The 19,421-nt window shown below is 35.3% G+C and overlaps 1 protein-coding gene and 1 non-coding gene across 2 annotated transcripts; one reads left to right on the forward strand and one right to left on the reverse strand.

Moving 5' to 3' along the window:
• Positions 1–386: 386 nt before the first annotated feature.
• Positions 387–8,316, reverse strand: Smp_137700 (hypothetical protein; the record flags this gene model as incomplete). The annotated part of the gene is made up of 5 exons (XM_018795538.1): positions 387–433; positions 2,842–2,922; positions 4,408–4,532; positions 6,142–6,178; positions 8,244–8,316. 5 exons carry the CDS (start codon positions 8,314–8,316, stop codon positions 387–389), a joined length of 363 nt encoding a protein of 120 aa, XP_018649841.1.
• A 6,554-nt stretch (positions 8,317–14,870) lies between these two features.
• Positions 14,871–14,964, forward strand: Smp_sma-mir-2a-2.1.1. The gene has a single exon (XR_001974582.1). It is a non-coding gene (microRNA).
• The last annotated feature ends 4,457 nt before the right edge of the window (positions 14,965–19,421 follow it).

Consider the following 19,421-nt stretch of genomic DNA (forward strand, 5'->3'; position numbering starts at 1 on the left):
TCCTCAGCAGTGCGTATCCACAATCTCGCCTCACGAGATTCGAACCCAGAACCTATCAGTTTCGCTCACGAACGCTTAACCGCTAGACCACTGAGCCGGCATCCAACGGTGTTGGTGTCTAACTTCAACCAATCCACGAAATTGAGTGCTGGACCAACATGGAAAACCTGGAAGCACTGGACGGCCGTTTCATCCTATTGTAGGACTCCTCAGCAGTGCTCATCCACTCCAAGTGACTCACGATTTCAACTATATAAAATTGCTAAAATCTCCACAGAACCCCCTTCTAATAATAAACCAAAGAATTTGAACATTCTAATAGTATATTTAATTTGTACGAATAAATTCATCAGCATCATGAAACATAAGTGTTTGTTGTATAGCAACTAATATTCATACAGAAGTTTTGAAATTTTTCGGCAAAATCCAGCATTCTATACGACATATAAAGAGAAGAAGCGGAAGAATATGATGTAGTTTAGAATAATTTAATAATCATTAAATTCTCTGAACTGATAAAAATTAATCGAAAAGGTATTTGATCCAAGGTTACCAATAATCAGGGGATTTTATGTAATCCATTTAGATTGAGTCTATTTTGTAGATTACTGACTAGTTGTTAGATCAATTTTGATGAATTAATTTATAACTAAATCTAAAGAGAAATTTTCAAGTTGATAAATATTGTGATGTATGCTACTTATATCTGTTGACATAAGTAGTATGTAACACTATCGGAAGTGAAATACCTGCCAGCAGAAGGTTGAGAAGATTGAACTGAAGAGAACAGGAATGTAGACGGATAGTAATTGTAATAGCAATGAAGTAACGATGATTTTTGAGACAAATGTTAGAAGATTTGCAAATAATGTATTTAATGTATGGTTTTCACAATTTACGAAACAACTCCTCACCTGAGTATGCGCTCACTGTGATGTTACCACTTTTAAAATTTTCAGAATAGTTTAGATGAACACTTTTCAATCCGGTCAATAGATTGATGAATTTAATATCTACCATTGTTAGTATATAGTTTCTAATTGTCATTATTATTACAGGACCTAAATAACTTACTTTGGTTGTCATATATTCTCTTTTTGTCAATATTTAAATTCAAAAATTGATCCTAGTTAGATCACCATTGAAAACTTGGAAGCATTAGATGACCGTTTCGTCTTAGTATGCAACTCTTCAACATTGAGCTAAGATCGGTTAGTGTTCTGAACTGTGAAAATATTACAATCTCCACAAATCATCATCACTAATAATTTTGAAATTCACAGTAAATCCCTTTAATTGACTTCATCTAATGACTTTTTAGTGATTCATATCAAGCTTCTGTGTGATTTATTTTTGTTTGTATCAGTATGGTCAGTAAATTTAACACTCCTTATCCTATTGAATTATGTTGTGATGTTTTTCATGATTATTAGGATATACGATTTTAACAGAGATGTATGGATGCATCTTAGTATATATGTATCTGTCTTGTTTTATCTTTATTATTATTTCGGATTTGTAAGCTGAGTAAAGAGTAATGTTTTTGACACAAGCTTATTTCCGTACCAAATACACCTATTACTCTCACAGTTTTGTTTACTGAAATGTCATTGCTTTATAAAAAAGGTATGCGTCTTCTTAACACATTTGGTATTCAACTTTTAATATAGTGTTGTTTAAACATGATTAGTCTTGTAGTAGCCTTACTACTTTAATTATTTTATGTATCGCTAGTTTTTAACAATTGTATATTTTCAGTTTTAATTGTGTGCATGAAGAATCATCCAGTCAGTTACAACGTAGGACCAGGCACATTTATGCATCGATCCACATTGACACACCTCATTAGCACAACAAGATGAACACCAAATTCCCAGAAGTAGTCACTTCAATGGTAGTAATGTATAAAAGAAAGTGTGTAACGATATAATACAGGAAGAAAGAAGTAGTTCGTAGAAATAAAGGTATAAAGTAATTTTAATCTCACTGTTTAGGGGAAGACAAAGAGTGTATACACCTACGCCGTTGTGATTGATTCTGAGCCATGTCATCCAGAGTCTTCGACCATTGGTTACGATAGTCACGTGGACCCCAACCAGGTAGTCTGCTCTACCAACATGGCTCAGACTAGAAGTTAGTGACTTCAAGCACTGATGCTATGTTTTGGTTTGGTCGCCCCTAACTTTCTTTCAACCGTAGATACTTCCTAAATGAACTTTCCTATGGTTGATTCCAGTTTGATTTTCTACTGTGTTCATTTAAATTATAACTAAGAAACATCTCACGTATTTGGTGTAGTTTATTAGCAGTCTTAATTGTTTCTTGTATTTTAGCATCAGGCCTGAAGACAATTCTAAACAAGCGGATTACACATTCTAATACACGAAATCAGTATCATAATGACCTACATTTCACATAAAGGGTAATTGGGATCTACATTTCTCTAGAATCAAACGTGACCATTATTTCAAATATTATCTTGTCCATTGATAAGTACTTTGAAGATTGTTAGTAAATGTATGCATTTATAGGTATAATCATCAATGAGAAGAAAAATCTCCTATGTGTTAGATAGTATCAATGAAATTACAATTATATAGAGTTGAGATCATGAGTCAATTGAAGCTAGACCACCATCGAAAACCTGGAAGCACTGGATGGCCAACTCGTCCTCTCGTGGGACTCTTCAGCAGTGTGCATCCATGATCCCGCCTCGCGAGATTCGAACCCAGGACCTACCAGTGTCGCGCCAGAGCACTTAACCGATAGACCACTGAGCAATCAATTAAGTAACTTCATATAAAATATTAACTTAACGTATGATTATTATTAGTGTTATTACCTTACAGAGTCGATAAACTACAAATTGTTCCTTGAAGCTTAAGGTTATAGCCATGAAAATATCATGTAGAAGTGAATTGCACTAAAATAAAATAACACAATAAATTTAATTGAATAATTATAATACAATGGAAAATCATTTTATCTAAAAACGATAATTATCATTTGGATGTACAATGTGAGAACTCCGCCTGTGGCCCTTCCCAAGCCCGAATAAAAGAGAAGGGTTGGACATAGGGTTAGCGTCCTCATCCAGTAGAAAACTAACTCGCTAAAAAAACGCTAATCAGAAAATGTTAGGATATTCACAGGAATATCCCAAAATTATCTCGAAAGTAAAGTCGTATGTTTTCAGACTCTTCACATATTTCGCATGTTATTTTCTATTGGTCATTATTTACAGTTGTCCTAACCATGACTTTCACGTGTCGTTTTCCTATTGGTCAATTTTGAGTTGTCCTAATTATAACCTTTACGTGTCCTTCCTTTCCATTGGTTACTGTTAATAGTCATCTTAACTGTATAGATATGCCTTGTCTGTAAACCACTTTTGTTCTGCTGCTGACCCCATAAACAATTCTCATTTAACGGCTGTGTTCTGATTTATTGGAGTTGGGGAACAGTATTGGGGTCGAACCAGGATATCTGAATTTGGTCAATCGGTAGAATTTCGTGTAGTCCTATCGCAATACGTAATATTTGGGCAATTTATATTATTTGGTGACATATCATTAGTGGCAATTTATAACAGAAAAGATATAACGTGAGACATCAATAACAAAGAATATATTCCAGAATAATACAGGTTTGAATGCTGAAAGAAATGACTTCGACTAAGTAGATGGAACTTTAATGTATAATGTAAATGTTTAATCATCTTTTTCCTAAAGAGTTATATATATCGCTTAGACCAACATTTACTTATTCTGTTTAGACACATAATATTGGTTTAAGGGGGTACCAGATGTTTATGCGCCACACAAACCTCGTTTGATTTGTGTGAGGGTTGTGATACTGCCCAGGTGCCCAAACTGAAGCAGGTGGTTTTCCTAGGAGGCCACATCCGGAGCCTTTGACCTAACGATCCAATCTACAAGGCAGTGGAGCATCGTGAGGAGATGCAGTTCCATGGCAGCCGGTGACCAACGATTGATTCATACGCCACTTTTTCCCTCAGGATACTGGAGCCACCACATGTGCACCATTGGTTTAGAATCAGGGTTTTCCAACTCCTCTAGGGGAACTTTATGTGTCCACTAACCCTGTTAAGGCGCCGGACATTCGCTTTTCGTCTTCTCAGTTTCGTAAACAACACCCCTGTCATGAGAAGGCAGCGAGTAGGGCTTTTGTGGCAGAGGCTATATATTCGCGTGGCCATGTGAGAGCATATCGAGAGGGAGAGCGACTTCTTCCCACTCTCAGACGTACCAGGGCATTTGGGGGCCTTAAACCAAAAAACTATGTATGTTTAAGCACATTAGATAAATATTTGAATTAATTCAATCAATTCGTTGATTTATAAATAAGAATCTTTCATTAAAAAGAACACAATGTAAAGTAAACTCACTACGATAGATAATTTAGGTAATTTATCACATATAGTTAATGTGTTATTATATAACTCTGATAGGAAAGGTTTTGACAATAACATTGATTTTATCAGTTTCCCAGTATTGACACAACATCTACAAACTGATAGTATGTAAACAGGGTAGAAAATATCGTTAGTCAATTTATGATAAAAAATGGTGTTAAAAAATGTGAGATTTAAGAATTTTTAAAGGTTTATAGTTTCCATTTGTTGATACTCAGTACTACATTTGATGAATCTATCTCGTAGAATATGTTTTGTGTGTTGACCAGCTTGATACTATTTTGAAGTTCATCACGACGTAATTCACTTGATTTTATTGTAATGAACTTGTTCAATTATACCCATTTGCGCCTATAATATGTTCAGAAATGTACTAAAACTAGTATTTATGGGGAATACTAAGGAAAGCAACGACTATGTACATACTCTGAAGAACACTGGTCAAACAAAGTCTCGGATATCAATGAGGGGATAATAAAAACCCTTACAAATACCTGAAGACACGATTGATAAACTTGTGTAAGGGTGTCAAATAGGGGCAGTCTATGATGGAATAAATGTTTCAACTACTCAGTCAAAATGAAAGAAGCACGGTCACAGCTTATAAAGGTGCTGATTGGATAATTCAAATAGATCAGAACGGGGTTTGTAGAGATCGTAGTGTAGTATCAGTTTATATGTTAAGCCCATATACTTTATTCTAACTACTGGCCAAACCAATTCACCCATATATTATGAGTCATATTTTGATCTTGTTAATCATTCGCTTATTAACCTTGACTATATTTTTATATGAGCGTATATGTGTACCCTTCGTATCCTATTCATAATATGTCTGTCATTCATCTTTGTCTGATTATAAATGTTGAGTAATGCATGCTCATAGCGAGTTGGCTTACCAGCCATCTCCAATGCATGTCGTTTATGTTTCTCTCGCTTACACTTGCTCATGTGCCCACAGCTTTCTGGTCTGCATGATTCATCAATAAAAATGTAGTTACCGCTTCCTTTTGCCTTCTGATTTTATACACCGTTAAGATTGGTATAATAACGGTTATCGAGGTGAACTATTATTGAAGCACGGCACTACAGTAGTAATTTTAATAGTTAAATTCATGAATCGATCTAAGCTACACCACCATGGAAAACCTGAGAGCACATGAAGGCCTTTACATTCCAGTATGGGACTCCTAAACAGTGCGCATCCACCTTCCCGCCCATGGTCTCGCGTGTGAGTGCCTAACCTCTAGACCACTGAACCGGTATCCAAAGGTGTTAATGTCGTGACCAGTGGATTCCAATCTGTGTCGGATAGAAACAGGTATCTATCTCAGACAATGGGTGAATGGTTGCACAATCATTCACAGATCGGTTGAAGTTAGACGTTAACAACGTCGGATGCCGGCCGGCTCAGTGATCTAGTGATCTTTGGTTCGATTTTTATGTGCGGGATCGTGGATGCGCACTGCTGAGGAGTTCCACAATAGGACGAAACGACCGTCCAGTGCTTCCAGATTTTCGATGGTGGTCTAGCTTCAATTGAATCATGATCTCAACCATATAAAAAAATTACTAAAATCACAAAACCCCCTTCTGATCATGATATAACTTCTTATATTATAGCATCATACTTATGATGAGTATACACAGAAATTACAGCAAATTAATAGATTGTTTAAATACAACATAAAATTGTATAAACTTACCAGGTACAATAGGTGGATAATAGCAGAAACCGAGGAACTGTAATAAAATAATTAGTTTACAACTCATATTTTTTAAGTTGAAACTGTGTTTCTGGGGGGAGGTAATTTACTTAGATTATTAGTGTAAGTGCAATGTTCGATAAATAAAAACAAAATCCATTTATTTTATGTGTATGTGTTTATTTTTCGATCAGAATCTAAGTAAAACATTAAGTGGATTCATGCTATCTCTCTTTCTGGTATGATCGAATACACTTCATGTCAATTAACTCACTGGATCCATTGTAAATTTAACTAAGTTCGTTTGGTATTGAATAAAAAATTAGAAGTTTTGTTACCCAAGTGATAGACAAGAAATTTATTAACGTACAAAAGAAATGCAGCTTATACCAATCGTAAAATGTCACTCCATTAATAAAGATTGTATTATTAAGATTCACTTATACAACCTATAGATGAGTTGAAAAACACTTGTATCATGTTGGCTATCAATCACTCATTGAGAGATTTGAATTTTCTGAGTTGAAACCCTGGTAAAATAGTGTATGTATAGTGCAAAGGAGTATAACATTAGGACAAAACATATGTTTAATGCTCCTAAGTCTTCAATGGTTGTTTAGTTCAATTCAATCTATGATGTAAAGTATAAATCATTTTTATAATGTGTTCAACTTCAGAACATCGAGTGAATTATCTTCGTCATATTGTGGTGTAGTCTACTTATATCCACATAAGCAGTATATGACGATGGTCGGGCATTAAATGTATTTCAGTAGAAGATCGATAACGAAAGAACGGAAACGAAACGCAATTGGTATGAAAATGCATGAAAAATGAAATCAGAGACTATGGACTGATATTTGCATAAGAAAGGGTCAAGATTGAGACAATTGATTGTTATTTTGCAAATTAACTGTTTACTGTATGGTTGTCAGATTTTAGTGAGATATTCTGTAATTTTATGCTTAAATACATTCGATTGTCCCCACTTGTGATCTTGTTCACTAAAATGTAATCATATTCACTTTGATAAACAAGCTTTATTAAGTTACAACTCTTTGAGAAGAAAAGTGAAACTGTGACAGATATACTCATTCATTTTTAATCACATTTAGTTTCATGATTATGATATTGATTTTGAAGTGATCAACATCAGATTAAAATGTGGAACTAACAGAAAGTTAATTTTGGTTTATACATTGTTAAGTGTTATAAATTTCTTCAATTAATAGACACAAAGGTATAATGTACATGTTAATTTTACTTACGCCTGTTACCCCTAGTGGAGGAGCATAGGCCGCCCACCAACATTCTCCATCCAACCCTGTCCTCAACAATCCTTTCCAGTTCTTTCCAGTTTCTATACATCCTTGTCATATCTGCTTCTATTTCCCGATGTAATGTGTTCTTTGACCTTCCTCTTTTCCTCTTCCCTTCAGGATTCCAAGTTAGGGATTGCATCGTGATGCACATTGGTGATTTCCTTAATCTATGTCTTATCCACTTCCAATATAATGTACATTTACTGAGAAGTTAATCTACGATTCACATATCCTTCACACTTTCTTGATGACTGATTAAGTTTACATAACACTAAGCAAACTTATAAAAAGTTGAAAGTCGCAATATTTATTCATACACTTATGTATGAGATCTATTTTCATTTATGTAAAAGGAACCCCAAAATTGAGATGGAATTCAAATTACCAGTGAGAAAGTGGATACAAAAGCAACTAACTGGATTACCAAACTAACATTTAAGTATGCATTAGAAAACTATTTATTTTTTCATGAGCCAGTTGTTGAATAACTAAACACCAACCAGATGAATAGAAAAGATTATTGATTATTATCTGATCTCATCTAATTAGAGAATTCTTCAGTTTCTAGAAATCTAATTAATCATACGTTCGATAATTTGAAGGTCACTTACTTAGTATTCTGTGTCAACTAAAATTCTATCTCAATGCTAATTTTATCATTGTCGTACAAATATCACTTACTTTTCATTGTCCAAACAATATTATCAACTGGTCATTTAATACATTAAAACCATAGAAGAAGGATTGACATTTTACTTAAAGATATACTATATTAACTTACAGCACACCACTTTTGTGGTACTATATGACGGAAAAGATAGAAGACTTGTGATGAAAGTTCACTTGCAAACATTCTACACTGTAAATAAGAACATGGAAATAAGAAAGAAAAAAACAATAAAAACTTTCTATCTGACTGTAACTAAGCAAAGATGGATAGTGGCTAGTAGTGGAATCCAGGATGGGCGTTTCGTCCTATTTGGGACTCGTCAGCTTGATGTACCTGCATCTAAGAGTTGATGTTTACTCTGGGACTCGAACCCAGTACCTTTGCTTACAATGCTTGTGAATTAAGGCTATATCGAGGCAATACGCACAGTATGCACATATGCCAATCAGAGACTGCAGTCCAAAACATCAATGGGAAGATTCAAACAAAAAATATTAAGTGAATTTAACTGTAACTAATATTAAGGAAAAAATGTAATTTAAGAAGCTATCTTAGTATATACCCACTTGATTTAGCGCTTTGATAACACTTAATCTTAGATATGAACTGATCACGGGTGTTTACCCTTAACCTTTTTAATATATCAACCTAAAATCCTTTTACATGATTAAAACGATGAATAATAATCTTATGTATTTATTACCGCGGTTAAGCGGTCTCTCTAACATGATTGTTCTACAGTTTAAGTTTCAGTGTGAGTAAAGTTGATAAGCGTTATAAATTATGACCAATGATCAACGGCTTGGTATTGTAAATGCTGTAAATATATATATATATATATGGGCAGCATCATTGATGAACACGGTGGACCTGATGCAAATGTGAAGGCGTAGATCGGCAAAGTAAGAGCAGCATGTTTACAATTGAAGAACATCTGGAACTCAAAACAATTGTCAATCAACACCACCATCAGAGTTTTCAATACAAATGTCAAAACAGTTCTACTGTATGGGGCGGAGACGTGGAGAACTGCGAAAACCATCATACAGAAGATACAGGTGTTTATTAACAGTTGTCTACGCAAAATACTTCGGATCCGTTGGCCAAACACTATCAACAGCAACCTACTGTGGGAGAGAACAAACCAGATTCCAGTGGAGGAAGAAATCAGGAAGAAGCGCTGTTAGTGGTTAGGATACACATTGAGGAGAGCAGCCAACTGCGTCACAAGGCAGGCACTCAGATGGAATCCTGAAGGCCAAAGAAAGAGAGGAAGACCAAAGAACACATTACGCCAAAAAATGGAGACAGATATGAGAAGAATGAACAAGAACTGGATAGAACTAGAAAGGAAGGCCCAGTACAGAGTGTGTTGGAGAATGCTGGTCGGCGGCCTATGCTCGATTGGGGCTAACAGGCGTAAGTAAGTAATATTAGGGTAAAGTCTGATTAAGATCTGATTGAAAACAAAATTGTTCACTTTAAGATATTGTTCTAATTTTGAAAGATACATTTATGCCTACAATTAATTAAATGTTGTAAAAAGTTAATTATTACTTACGGAAGTACTAAATGGACCTGTTTCCATACAAAGTGTTTCAATTGTCTTACTGATCGACTCGTTAGTTGATGGACTTAAAATCATATTTAAAACTTTTCCCGTACCACTTTTACAAGTAATGCATTCTGAAATTGACGGAGAAAATGATGTAAATATAATATTTATTCGGTTCCTAAGAAAAAGGTTCACATCTATCTAACATATAGAGGTGAATCCAATAGTATGCTTTTAAGACAGAGATTGAGAACTGCCATCGAGAAAACCTAATATGTTGCTAAACCGGTTGTGATTGGAAAGTCCAAGCCCATGATTCCAAATAGACTTAGACAAAGCACAAATGATTGTATCACATCCCATCGCATTTACCAATTTACGTGTTTGTGCAAACACACATACATAGGGAGGAATAATAAAACAGTGAAATCAAGTGTTATGGAATATGTTCCTAGATGGCTTCAAAACCAGTTAATGTCGAATGATCCGATCAATGTGGGAAGTGGAAAACCATGTTCATCGATAGCAAAACACATAGTTGAAACGCGGCACAAATTGGACATCAATACAGCTCTTCAAACGTTGTATGAAAATTGTTAAGGATAGATTCTCAGGTTTATTGAAGCCTTGGCCATTCGTAAGTTTAAACCCCCCTTATGTGTACAAAAACAATTTGTCGTAACTCTGAGTTTACCGTGGTAGCATCTGCACTAAGAGGGATCGGACACACATGATATTGATCACCATCCAGTGATCAATTAATTGTGAATACCCTGGTAATCATTAAGTCATTTTATGGCCTAGGGTAATGCGACAATTTCTTATTCCTTCTATATGATGTTAACAACTTTTCTCTCCCCTTTATCACCTTGTTTACTTGAAGCTTCATTTAATTGACCTTTGTTAATTTTCATATTCAATGCCTTGACAAATATATGTGAGACCGAATTGTTCGAGATGTATAGCGCAAATACATCACATTTTTCAGATCAACTCCATCTTCTCATTGCTCTATCGAAATTTATAAAAGAGACTAATTGCTTTACTGTTATTCTTAAGCTTTCTTATTTTGAAGAATTTTAAAGCTTTTCTTCTGGATTTAATTTAATTAGCTAACTGGTACATTTTATTCTGAAATTGAGGATGCTCATTAAGACCTTTAGATGTAGCTAATACAAAGATATTGAAGTTAGACATTAACACCGTTGGATGCCAGCCGGCTCAGTGTTCTAGTGGTTAAGCGCTCGCACGCGAAACTGATAGGTCTTAGGTTCGAATCTCACGAGGCGGGATCGTGGATACGCACTGCTGAGGAGTCCCATAATAGGACGAAACGGCCTTCCAGTGCTTCCAAGTTTTCCATGGTGGTCTAGCTTCAATTGATTCATGATCTCAACTATCAAAATTACAAAAATATTTGTTGATAACACTGCCTTTTAAACATAGGAATATCAAATGAATTCAATTCATTATTGGTAGAGAATAAGTCAACATAATATGTAAAGTTTTGAACACAAAGCGCTCGTTTTTTCTTTGAGTCACCTAATATTTGCGAACAAGAATTTTCATGAATAAACTTTTTTTTAAATAATCCAAATTGAGTCTTAGCTGACATTAGTAAACTTGGCTCATTATCACAATCAAATTAATTTGTAAGTACAATACACTAGGAATAACGAACTGTGCAAAGTTACACTTAATTCATGCTATTGCAAACACTAATTCATATATACATAATTATCAACGCTCAAATGTTATTAGAGGGTCTGTTCAAGATACTAAGTATTATTTGGACAGCTAATCAAGTCCTAAACAACCTCATCTTTTAAAGAAAGCACAGGGGAAAAAAACATTTAGAGCTCACTTGATGTTTAAAAAAATAACTTTATGAAATATCGACAGGAAAGTTATCCTTTCATAATTGAAAGCATGAGTCAATTGAAGCTAGACCACCAAGGAAAACCTGGAAGCACTGGACGGCCGTTCTGTCCTATTGTGAGACTCCTCAGCAGTGCGCATCCATGATCTCGCCTCGCGGAATTCGGTCAATTTCATTTATAGGTTTCTTACTATTCAAATAATAATATTCAATACCAATTGTTATACTATCATATCAACACGAAGATTACCATCCAAACTAGGACTACTAAATATATACATTGATGAATCACTGAATAGTGATAAATATAATGTTTGTCTAGTCCTAAATGTTAACCAAATCCTGTCGATCAAGTCTCAATATGACCATCAGTTTAAGTGACTTGATATTTCAGTGTTAGTTGATTGGAATTAGTCAGGAGGAATCTGACCATGCCGTAACAATCAATTATTCAAAATTACAGGTATAACTTGTTGACGAGTGCCGACTAGCACAAAATCTAGGTCTTAGGATTTCGTATCGATTGTCCTCAACTACACAACATTTTAAATGAATATATATGCTTATATTTTTAATGAGTACTTAAAATTTGTTTGGAACTCAAATATATCTGTTTTCACCTCTATGTGTATTCAATTGGATAGATTCAATCAGTATGATTTTCAGTGTGATAGTATTTTGAAAGTTGTTACTGTACTTCGTTCTTTTTGAGACTTTTGAATTGAATATGCCAATTAATGTTCTAAAGAAACACTCTGAACAAAATTGATTTAGATCAGAAGGGGTTTTGTGGAGATTTCAGTATTTTCATAGTTGAAATCACGAGTCAGTTGAAGCTGGACCACCATGGACCAGTGGAGTTCAACCACGTCTGTTGTTGAGATATTACCTCACTGAAGACAATTTGTGAACGGTTGCTCAAACTTCGTGGATCAGTTGAAGTTAGACATTAACACCGTTGGATGGCGGCCTAGTGGTCTATCGGTTAAGTGTTCTGGCGCGAGACTGGTAGGTCCTGGATTCGAATCTCGCGAGGCGGGATTGTGTATGTGCACTACTGAGGAGTCCCATAATAGGACGAAACAGTCGTCCAGTGCTTCCAGGTTTTCCATGGTGGTCTAGCTTCAATTGACTAATGATTTCAACTATGAAAATTTGATTTAATTAAATCGACAATAAGAAGAGAAATAGGTTGTACGTCATATATTGGAAAGTCAAATACGAATATATTTCAATAAATATACATTTTATTGCTAACTGAAGAAAACAAAGCAATATTATATTGATTGATTTAGTGACAGGATTACTTACGAAAAATATTCGGTTGACTTCCTCTTTTACGATGCTGTTTTCCAAAAGAGCAATGATAAAGAACAAATTGAATAGAATGAAAAAAAAGTTGGTGGAACACAACTCCGAGTTAACATCGATGTACTCAATGTTTGTTTATATTTCTAACCCCTCTCATATGAAATATATCTTTAAATCTGTTGTTTTTTTTTCATCTATAATACCTTTGGTAGGCAAAGTTCGACTCATACGTCCTCGTCGTGCTTCCTAGATCATGGGACTGTTTCCATGATCTAACGTGAGCGGTGACCCGGGTGGTGGAGATCTGCCTAATCAACCACTCTACCAATACCCGAGGACGATTACGAATGCTACATAGAGTCATTGCATAATTACTGTGGGTTCAAAAAGGTGGTAAAATAAAAATGAGTCTGCCCAAGCAAAAACAAAAAGACAAAAAAATGGGTTGTGAGAGTTATGTAATGGTTCTGCGTAAGCAGTGCAGAAACAGCTATCCCGCCCCGGTAGTTGTGCCGTGCTCCGATGTAGCACTCTTCTCCAGAAGGGCTTACTAGGCTTCATCATTCTATATAATAATACCTTTGTTCGTATTTTATGGTTTCAGGAGACTGATAGAAATTATCAGATTAGATTGTTCTGAACAACACTTTACACTTGTTATATCCTGATAAGAATAATGAATGGTAACTTTTGGGATTCATTTATGAACCAATACCATGCGTATATTTTTATCGTATAATTGGTAGATAACTGAACTATTCATATTCATGTCCCTCTTATTATGAGCTTTGTTTTGACCTATGAACTATCATTATATGATGTAACATTCTTGAGTTATGCCCTGTCTATCAACTAATATCTCCCTTATTCACAGCCACATTTGGCTAAATCTTGTACAAATGTTGTTTCTTATTTTATGGTACGATGTGGTCTGTCTGGTTGGTTTATAGACCCAGTATGCTTGAAATAAATGATTCACATGTCACAGGCTGAGATTGGTGTTCTGGACTTAACTGGCTAGGCTAAGCGGGAAGCAGGACCGATAAGTACTGTAGACTATTCATACGGGTTTCGTGTGTCAGTGGTCCGATCGATAATTCGCTGCTCTCTAATTGGCGGTATTATCACGTTATACATTAACAGGACACACAGGCCACAAGATATAACACACTATTATTTCATTTTTCCCCATTTTAAGGTTTACCATTGTCTTTTGAAGATAAATCCTCCTTTCTGAAGACTTTTATTCACTAAAAAACGTAAAAGTCTAAGATCTGAATTTTTTGTCCTCCATGAGTTCTACATTAAAGTGTAAAGGTAATTAATTAGATTTATGTCAAGTTAGAACCTTTAATTAGCTTATAATTTATTGCTCTTATTTTGAAGCTAAATAAAACAGTAAGTTAATGAGTCTATTAAATATAATAAGATAATGATGAAACTAATTAGGTCCTACAGATAGGTGGACAAAATACAAACTTGATGTAGGTGGAAATAAAATAATTGGATTCTCCACCTGAGCAGCTAAACACATTTTAACATAACCATAATACGACCCTGACAAGTTAGTGTACGTTATTCTAAATTGACATTCAAGAACTTTAAGCAATAAGCTATATTTCTTCTCACGAATTGATAAGGTGATCTCATAACTAAATATGTATGACCTATTCATTAACCCATAAACTGATTTGTACACTGAACTGTACATTAAATTAAATGTTGTCATGGACATTAATTAAAGAAACTGTCTATCTAATTCAAGAATACCATCTTAATATATACCATAAAGAAGGTTACAATCTTTTAGCTTACGTCTTATACAACAAAGATCATAAATATTTCAACCTTCTTAAATATTCAATTAGATAAGTTTCATTGATTTGACTGACCTTTTGAAGTTGTAGTTGGTGTATAGAATCTTCCATTATACTATTCACATAGAATACTGAGGAATGATTAAAAAATTTCATGAATGAATGAACAACTACTTACTTAATGAAATAAGTAAACATAATATACATAATGGCTTCATGGTTAATGGTTAATATTACTATTCTAATATGATGATATAATGATTATTTATATAGGAGTTGATCAAGAATTCTGTTTTCTCTCTCTCTCTCCGTCATTTTTAATCGTCATTAACAGGATTAACTAAGTAATCGGTCCTTACTTATCTTAATAATAATAATAATAATAATAATAATAATGGTGCCATATTACTGAACATGCTTATAGATAAAAGAGTAAATACCAATTCAATGTAATCAAAGATCAAATAATTAAGCCAGATCAAATCAATAATAAACTTTTATGATCGAATTTTGTTTTATTTTATATTAAAAATGTATAAAAAAAAGCTGTCGTTGTGAATATTTTATTTAAGTGAGATTATTTTTTTAACGGTAACTCCGCCTGTAGCTTCTCTGGAGGCTACTGCCGGTCCCAAGCCTGGGTAAAGGAGGAGGGTTGGGCATGGGGTTAGCGACCCTATACCGTAGAAAACCAACTCGCTAAAAAACGCTAACCAGTAATTTGTAACATAATCATCACATATGACGTTACTAATGTGAGTTTGTTTTTATTATTACAGGACAACAAGGAGTAGATGCACTGGAAGAAGAAGAACAAGCCCGACGCGATCTGAACCTGTAGAATAATGAGTAAAACTATTTTGTAGTAAGTTTCCCTTTTTGTACTTGAAGCGCGTCTTTCAATTTCAAATATATATCTATTGTGCCAGTACGCCATGTTTTCACTTCAGAGGTCCTGACTATTGTGTTGTTGTTTCAGATCGCTCCTGCTCCCAAGTGAACGTCAAAATAACACGTGCTACATAGTTATGTATTTAAAAATTTATTATCTACTTTCATGTAAGCTTTTTTTAAAATGAAGTTGAACTCTTTAAACCAACTAAATTGAGAGCTAATTTTGCATTTAAATGTTAATGATTATCAGTATGTTGTGGTTTCTCTTATCATAGTTGTTTCCTATCTGTTAATTGATTTCTTTAAGAGATTAGTGACTGAACTTCTAATTGCAAAGCAAGATGAATGTGATAATTTATTTATTTGAACACATAAATGTTGGTACAAAGAGGCATCAGATATATATGCGCCTCACAAATCTCATTTGAATTGTGTGAGGGCTGTGATACTACACACGTGCCGAAACTGAAGCAGGTGGTTTTCTTAGAGGGCTACACCCAGAGCCTTGAACCTAAAGGTCTGATCCACAAGGCAGTGGAGTATCGTGAGGAGATGCAGTTCCATGGTAGCCGGTGACCAACGATTGATTCATACGCCACTTTTTCCCTCAGGATACTGGAGCCACCACATGTGCACCATTGGTTTGGAATCAGGGTTTCCCAACTCCCCTAGGTGGACCCTCCGTGTCTACCAACCCTGTTAAAGCGCCGGACATTGGCTTTTCGTCTTCTCAATTTTGTAAACAACACCCATGGTGCGAGAAGTCAGTCAGTAGGACTTTCCTGGCCTAGGCTATATACGCGTGGCCATGTGAGAGCATATCGAGAGGGAGAGCCTACTATCCTCACTCTTGGCTGTACCAGGGCATTTGAATTATTTGAATTATAGTATAAACTAGGAATCCCAGAAATAACGCAATTTAATCAAAAAGTACTAGATGAACACGAATGAATGTATTGTATTTGAAATTCGAAATCAAGCAATCATCAAGTACAAAAGAATCATTGGTTCATATAAACACCACAATGTATCAAGCAATTTAAGAAAAACTTGAGTTGAATATATTTCGAATCATCTGTCTTTATATTACTGATTTGTACCTCAGTGGATTGAACTAGGAGATTGTGATGTTTGTAATGTAATGGTGACTAGTTTATACATTTTGTGTGCCAAATTCCAATTCTTTAAAAACAACCATTTTAAATATACTTACTGCTTTCTCTCTTGGCTTGAATACTGATCCATTCGCGACTACAAAAGTACATATTGGACAATTCTGGCATTTACTAGTTCGCATATTAAATTCAATTAGACTACTGCATTCCACAGTGATCTATTTGATGATTAGGTTTTAGCTCTACTTTGATTTAAAAATATTTTAGTATGACTCTAATAAAAAATTTCGAATTTTTAATCATATCATACCTTACCGGTCGAAATTGTGCTGTGCTAAATAAGGTGAGTTTCTGATTACTTATTAATTACACTACACAACTATTTAGTTATGTTTCATTGATAATTTGGTTTTACTAACAAAAGACTAATTGGGCGGCCTGCTTAAACATCTGGGCTACCTGTTTCCCGTCATCTATATATTTCAACAAGTTATCTAATATTGTTTGTTTCAATACATAATTATGGCTATTAAGCACACAACCTATTCCGGTGCGTTTCTGAAAACTGTACAACCTTTCGCTGTAAAAGTTACAAAAGGCCTAATCAGAGATGTCGTGTTTGCTGGGAACATGCAGCAAAAAAAATATACATTATTCATATGTCGATTGACTGAACTGCTGACATCCAACTGGCGATCACTGAATGTTTATCATCAGGAGCAACGAAGAAATAAGAAACGTAAACATGTTGAAATACTTTATGCTGTGTTAAGTCGGCTTCCAGAGAACCCCAGCAGAGCCTCCAGAGGCTCAAAAAGAGCCCCAACCAATCAGAGTACGACAGAACATTCTGGAGTTCCAACGTGGCATGCTACCATTGGTCAGTAGCAATATATGTCGTTAAGTGGATTGGCTGAATTAGGATGTTGATTTAACTTAAGCAAACATCTATAAATACCTACGATTTTCTGTACAAAAACGAACCTTGTAGTAAAGCGTTTCTCTGTTACTCGTGTCTTCTCTCTGGTCTTCAAGTCGCTGAGTAGTGCTAGCCTGGGGTTATCCGAATAGCTTAAGATCTGAATAAAGCGTTCAACGTACGAGACATAACAACTGGCGACGGGGTTAGCTTATCAAGATGTCTATTACCTTTGACCAATTTGAAGCTTTTCTTGAGCGCCATGAAAAACGTTTTGAGCAGTTCCAGATTCGCATACTTGAAACGCTGACCCAGCAAATGAACCTGAACAAGAATGGACTTACAGATGCTTCTGCTAAATCGCATGCTGATTATGTCATTGATTCCATTCATGAATTTCATTTTGATGGTTTGGCTGGTGTAACATTCGAATCTTGGTACAAGAAATATGAAGATGTATTTAATGTTGACCTAGAAACGTTTGATGATGCTGCCAAGATCAGGGTGCTACTACGAAAGCTGGGGACCATTGAGCATGAACGATACACTAATTACATTCTGCCCAAGAACCCAAGAGACATTTCATTCGAAGAAACAGTTAAAATTTTATCGCAAATTTTCGGTGAACAGTCTTCCTTGTTCAATATTCGGTATCAGTGCTTGAAGATAGTAAAAGCTGGCAACGATGATTGGGTGCAACATGCTAGCATAGTAAATCGTGAATGTGAGCGCTTTAAACTATCAGCAATGACAGAAGACCAATTCAAATGTCTTGTTTTCGTATGCAGCTTACAGTCTTCAGAAGATCCCGACATCAGAACTAGAATTCTAAGTAAAATGGAACAGTGTCCAAACGTAACTCTACAAGAAGTTACTACCGAGTGCCAAAGGTTAGTGAACTTGAAGCATGATACCTCAATGGTAGAAAACAGCAACTATTTCCATAATGTCAATGCAGTCAAGAGAAAATCCTTGCAAGGTTCCAGCACATGTAATTATCGTAATAACGGCGACAAACCATCATTTCCATGCTGGGCATGTGGAGGCTGGCACTATAAGAGGTTTTGCCCGCATAAAGAACATTGTTGTAGTAAGTGTCATCGAAAGGGCCATATAGAAACCAGCTGCAGTAAAAGAAACTATAAACGACATTGTGCAAAACCTTACTTCAAGAAATACAGGTCCGCGACATTAACGAAAAGAATATTGGTATCGCATAATAAAGCTCGAAGGTGCCGCCAGAGAAAGTACGTAACCTTGAATATTAATAAACACTGTATTCGACTTCAGCTTGATACTGCTTCTGATATTACTTTAATAAGTCCAGAAACTTGGAAAAAGATTGGGCGACCCACGGTGCATCGGACAACACAAATAGCACACAGTGCATCAGGTGGAAAGTTAAACATTGTTGGAGAGATACCTTGTATTGTGTCTAAAGATGCGGTAACAACAAATGCAACAGTGTATCTTACAAAGAAGCCAGCACTCGACTTAATGGGGTTGGATCTTATAGAGACACTCAAGCTAGCAGAACATTCAATTAATAGCATCTGCAGACGAGTTACTTCTGATAACTTCTTAGAGAGTAGCCAGGAAAATACCGTGTTGCATAGACATCACAACATGTTTAAAGAAGGATTAGGAGAATGCACGAAGGCTCAAGCAATACTAACTTTAAAACCTGCAGCTACTCCCGTTTTTCGACCTAAAAGACCTGTACCCTATGCTGCCCTCCCAGTGGTTGAACAAGAGATAGAACGACTTCATAAATTGGGTGTCATTGAGCCAGTGAATT

Source organism: Schistosoma mansoni, chromosome 2, assembly GCF_000237925.1.
Source record: "Schistosoma mansoni strain Puerto Rico chromosome 2, complete genome".
In the NCBI taxonomy this organism is placed as follows: domain Eukaryota; kingdom Metazoa; phylum Platyhelminthes; class Trematoda; order Strigeidida; family Schistosomatidae; genus Schistosoma; species Schistosoma mansoni.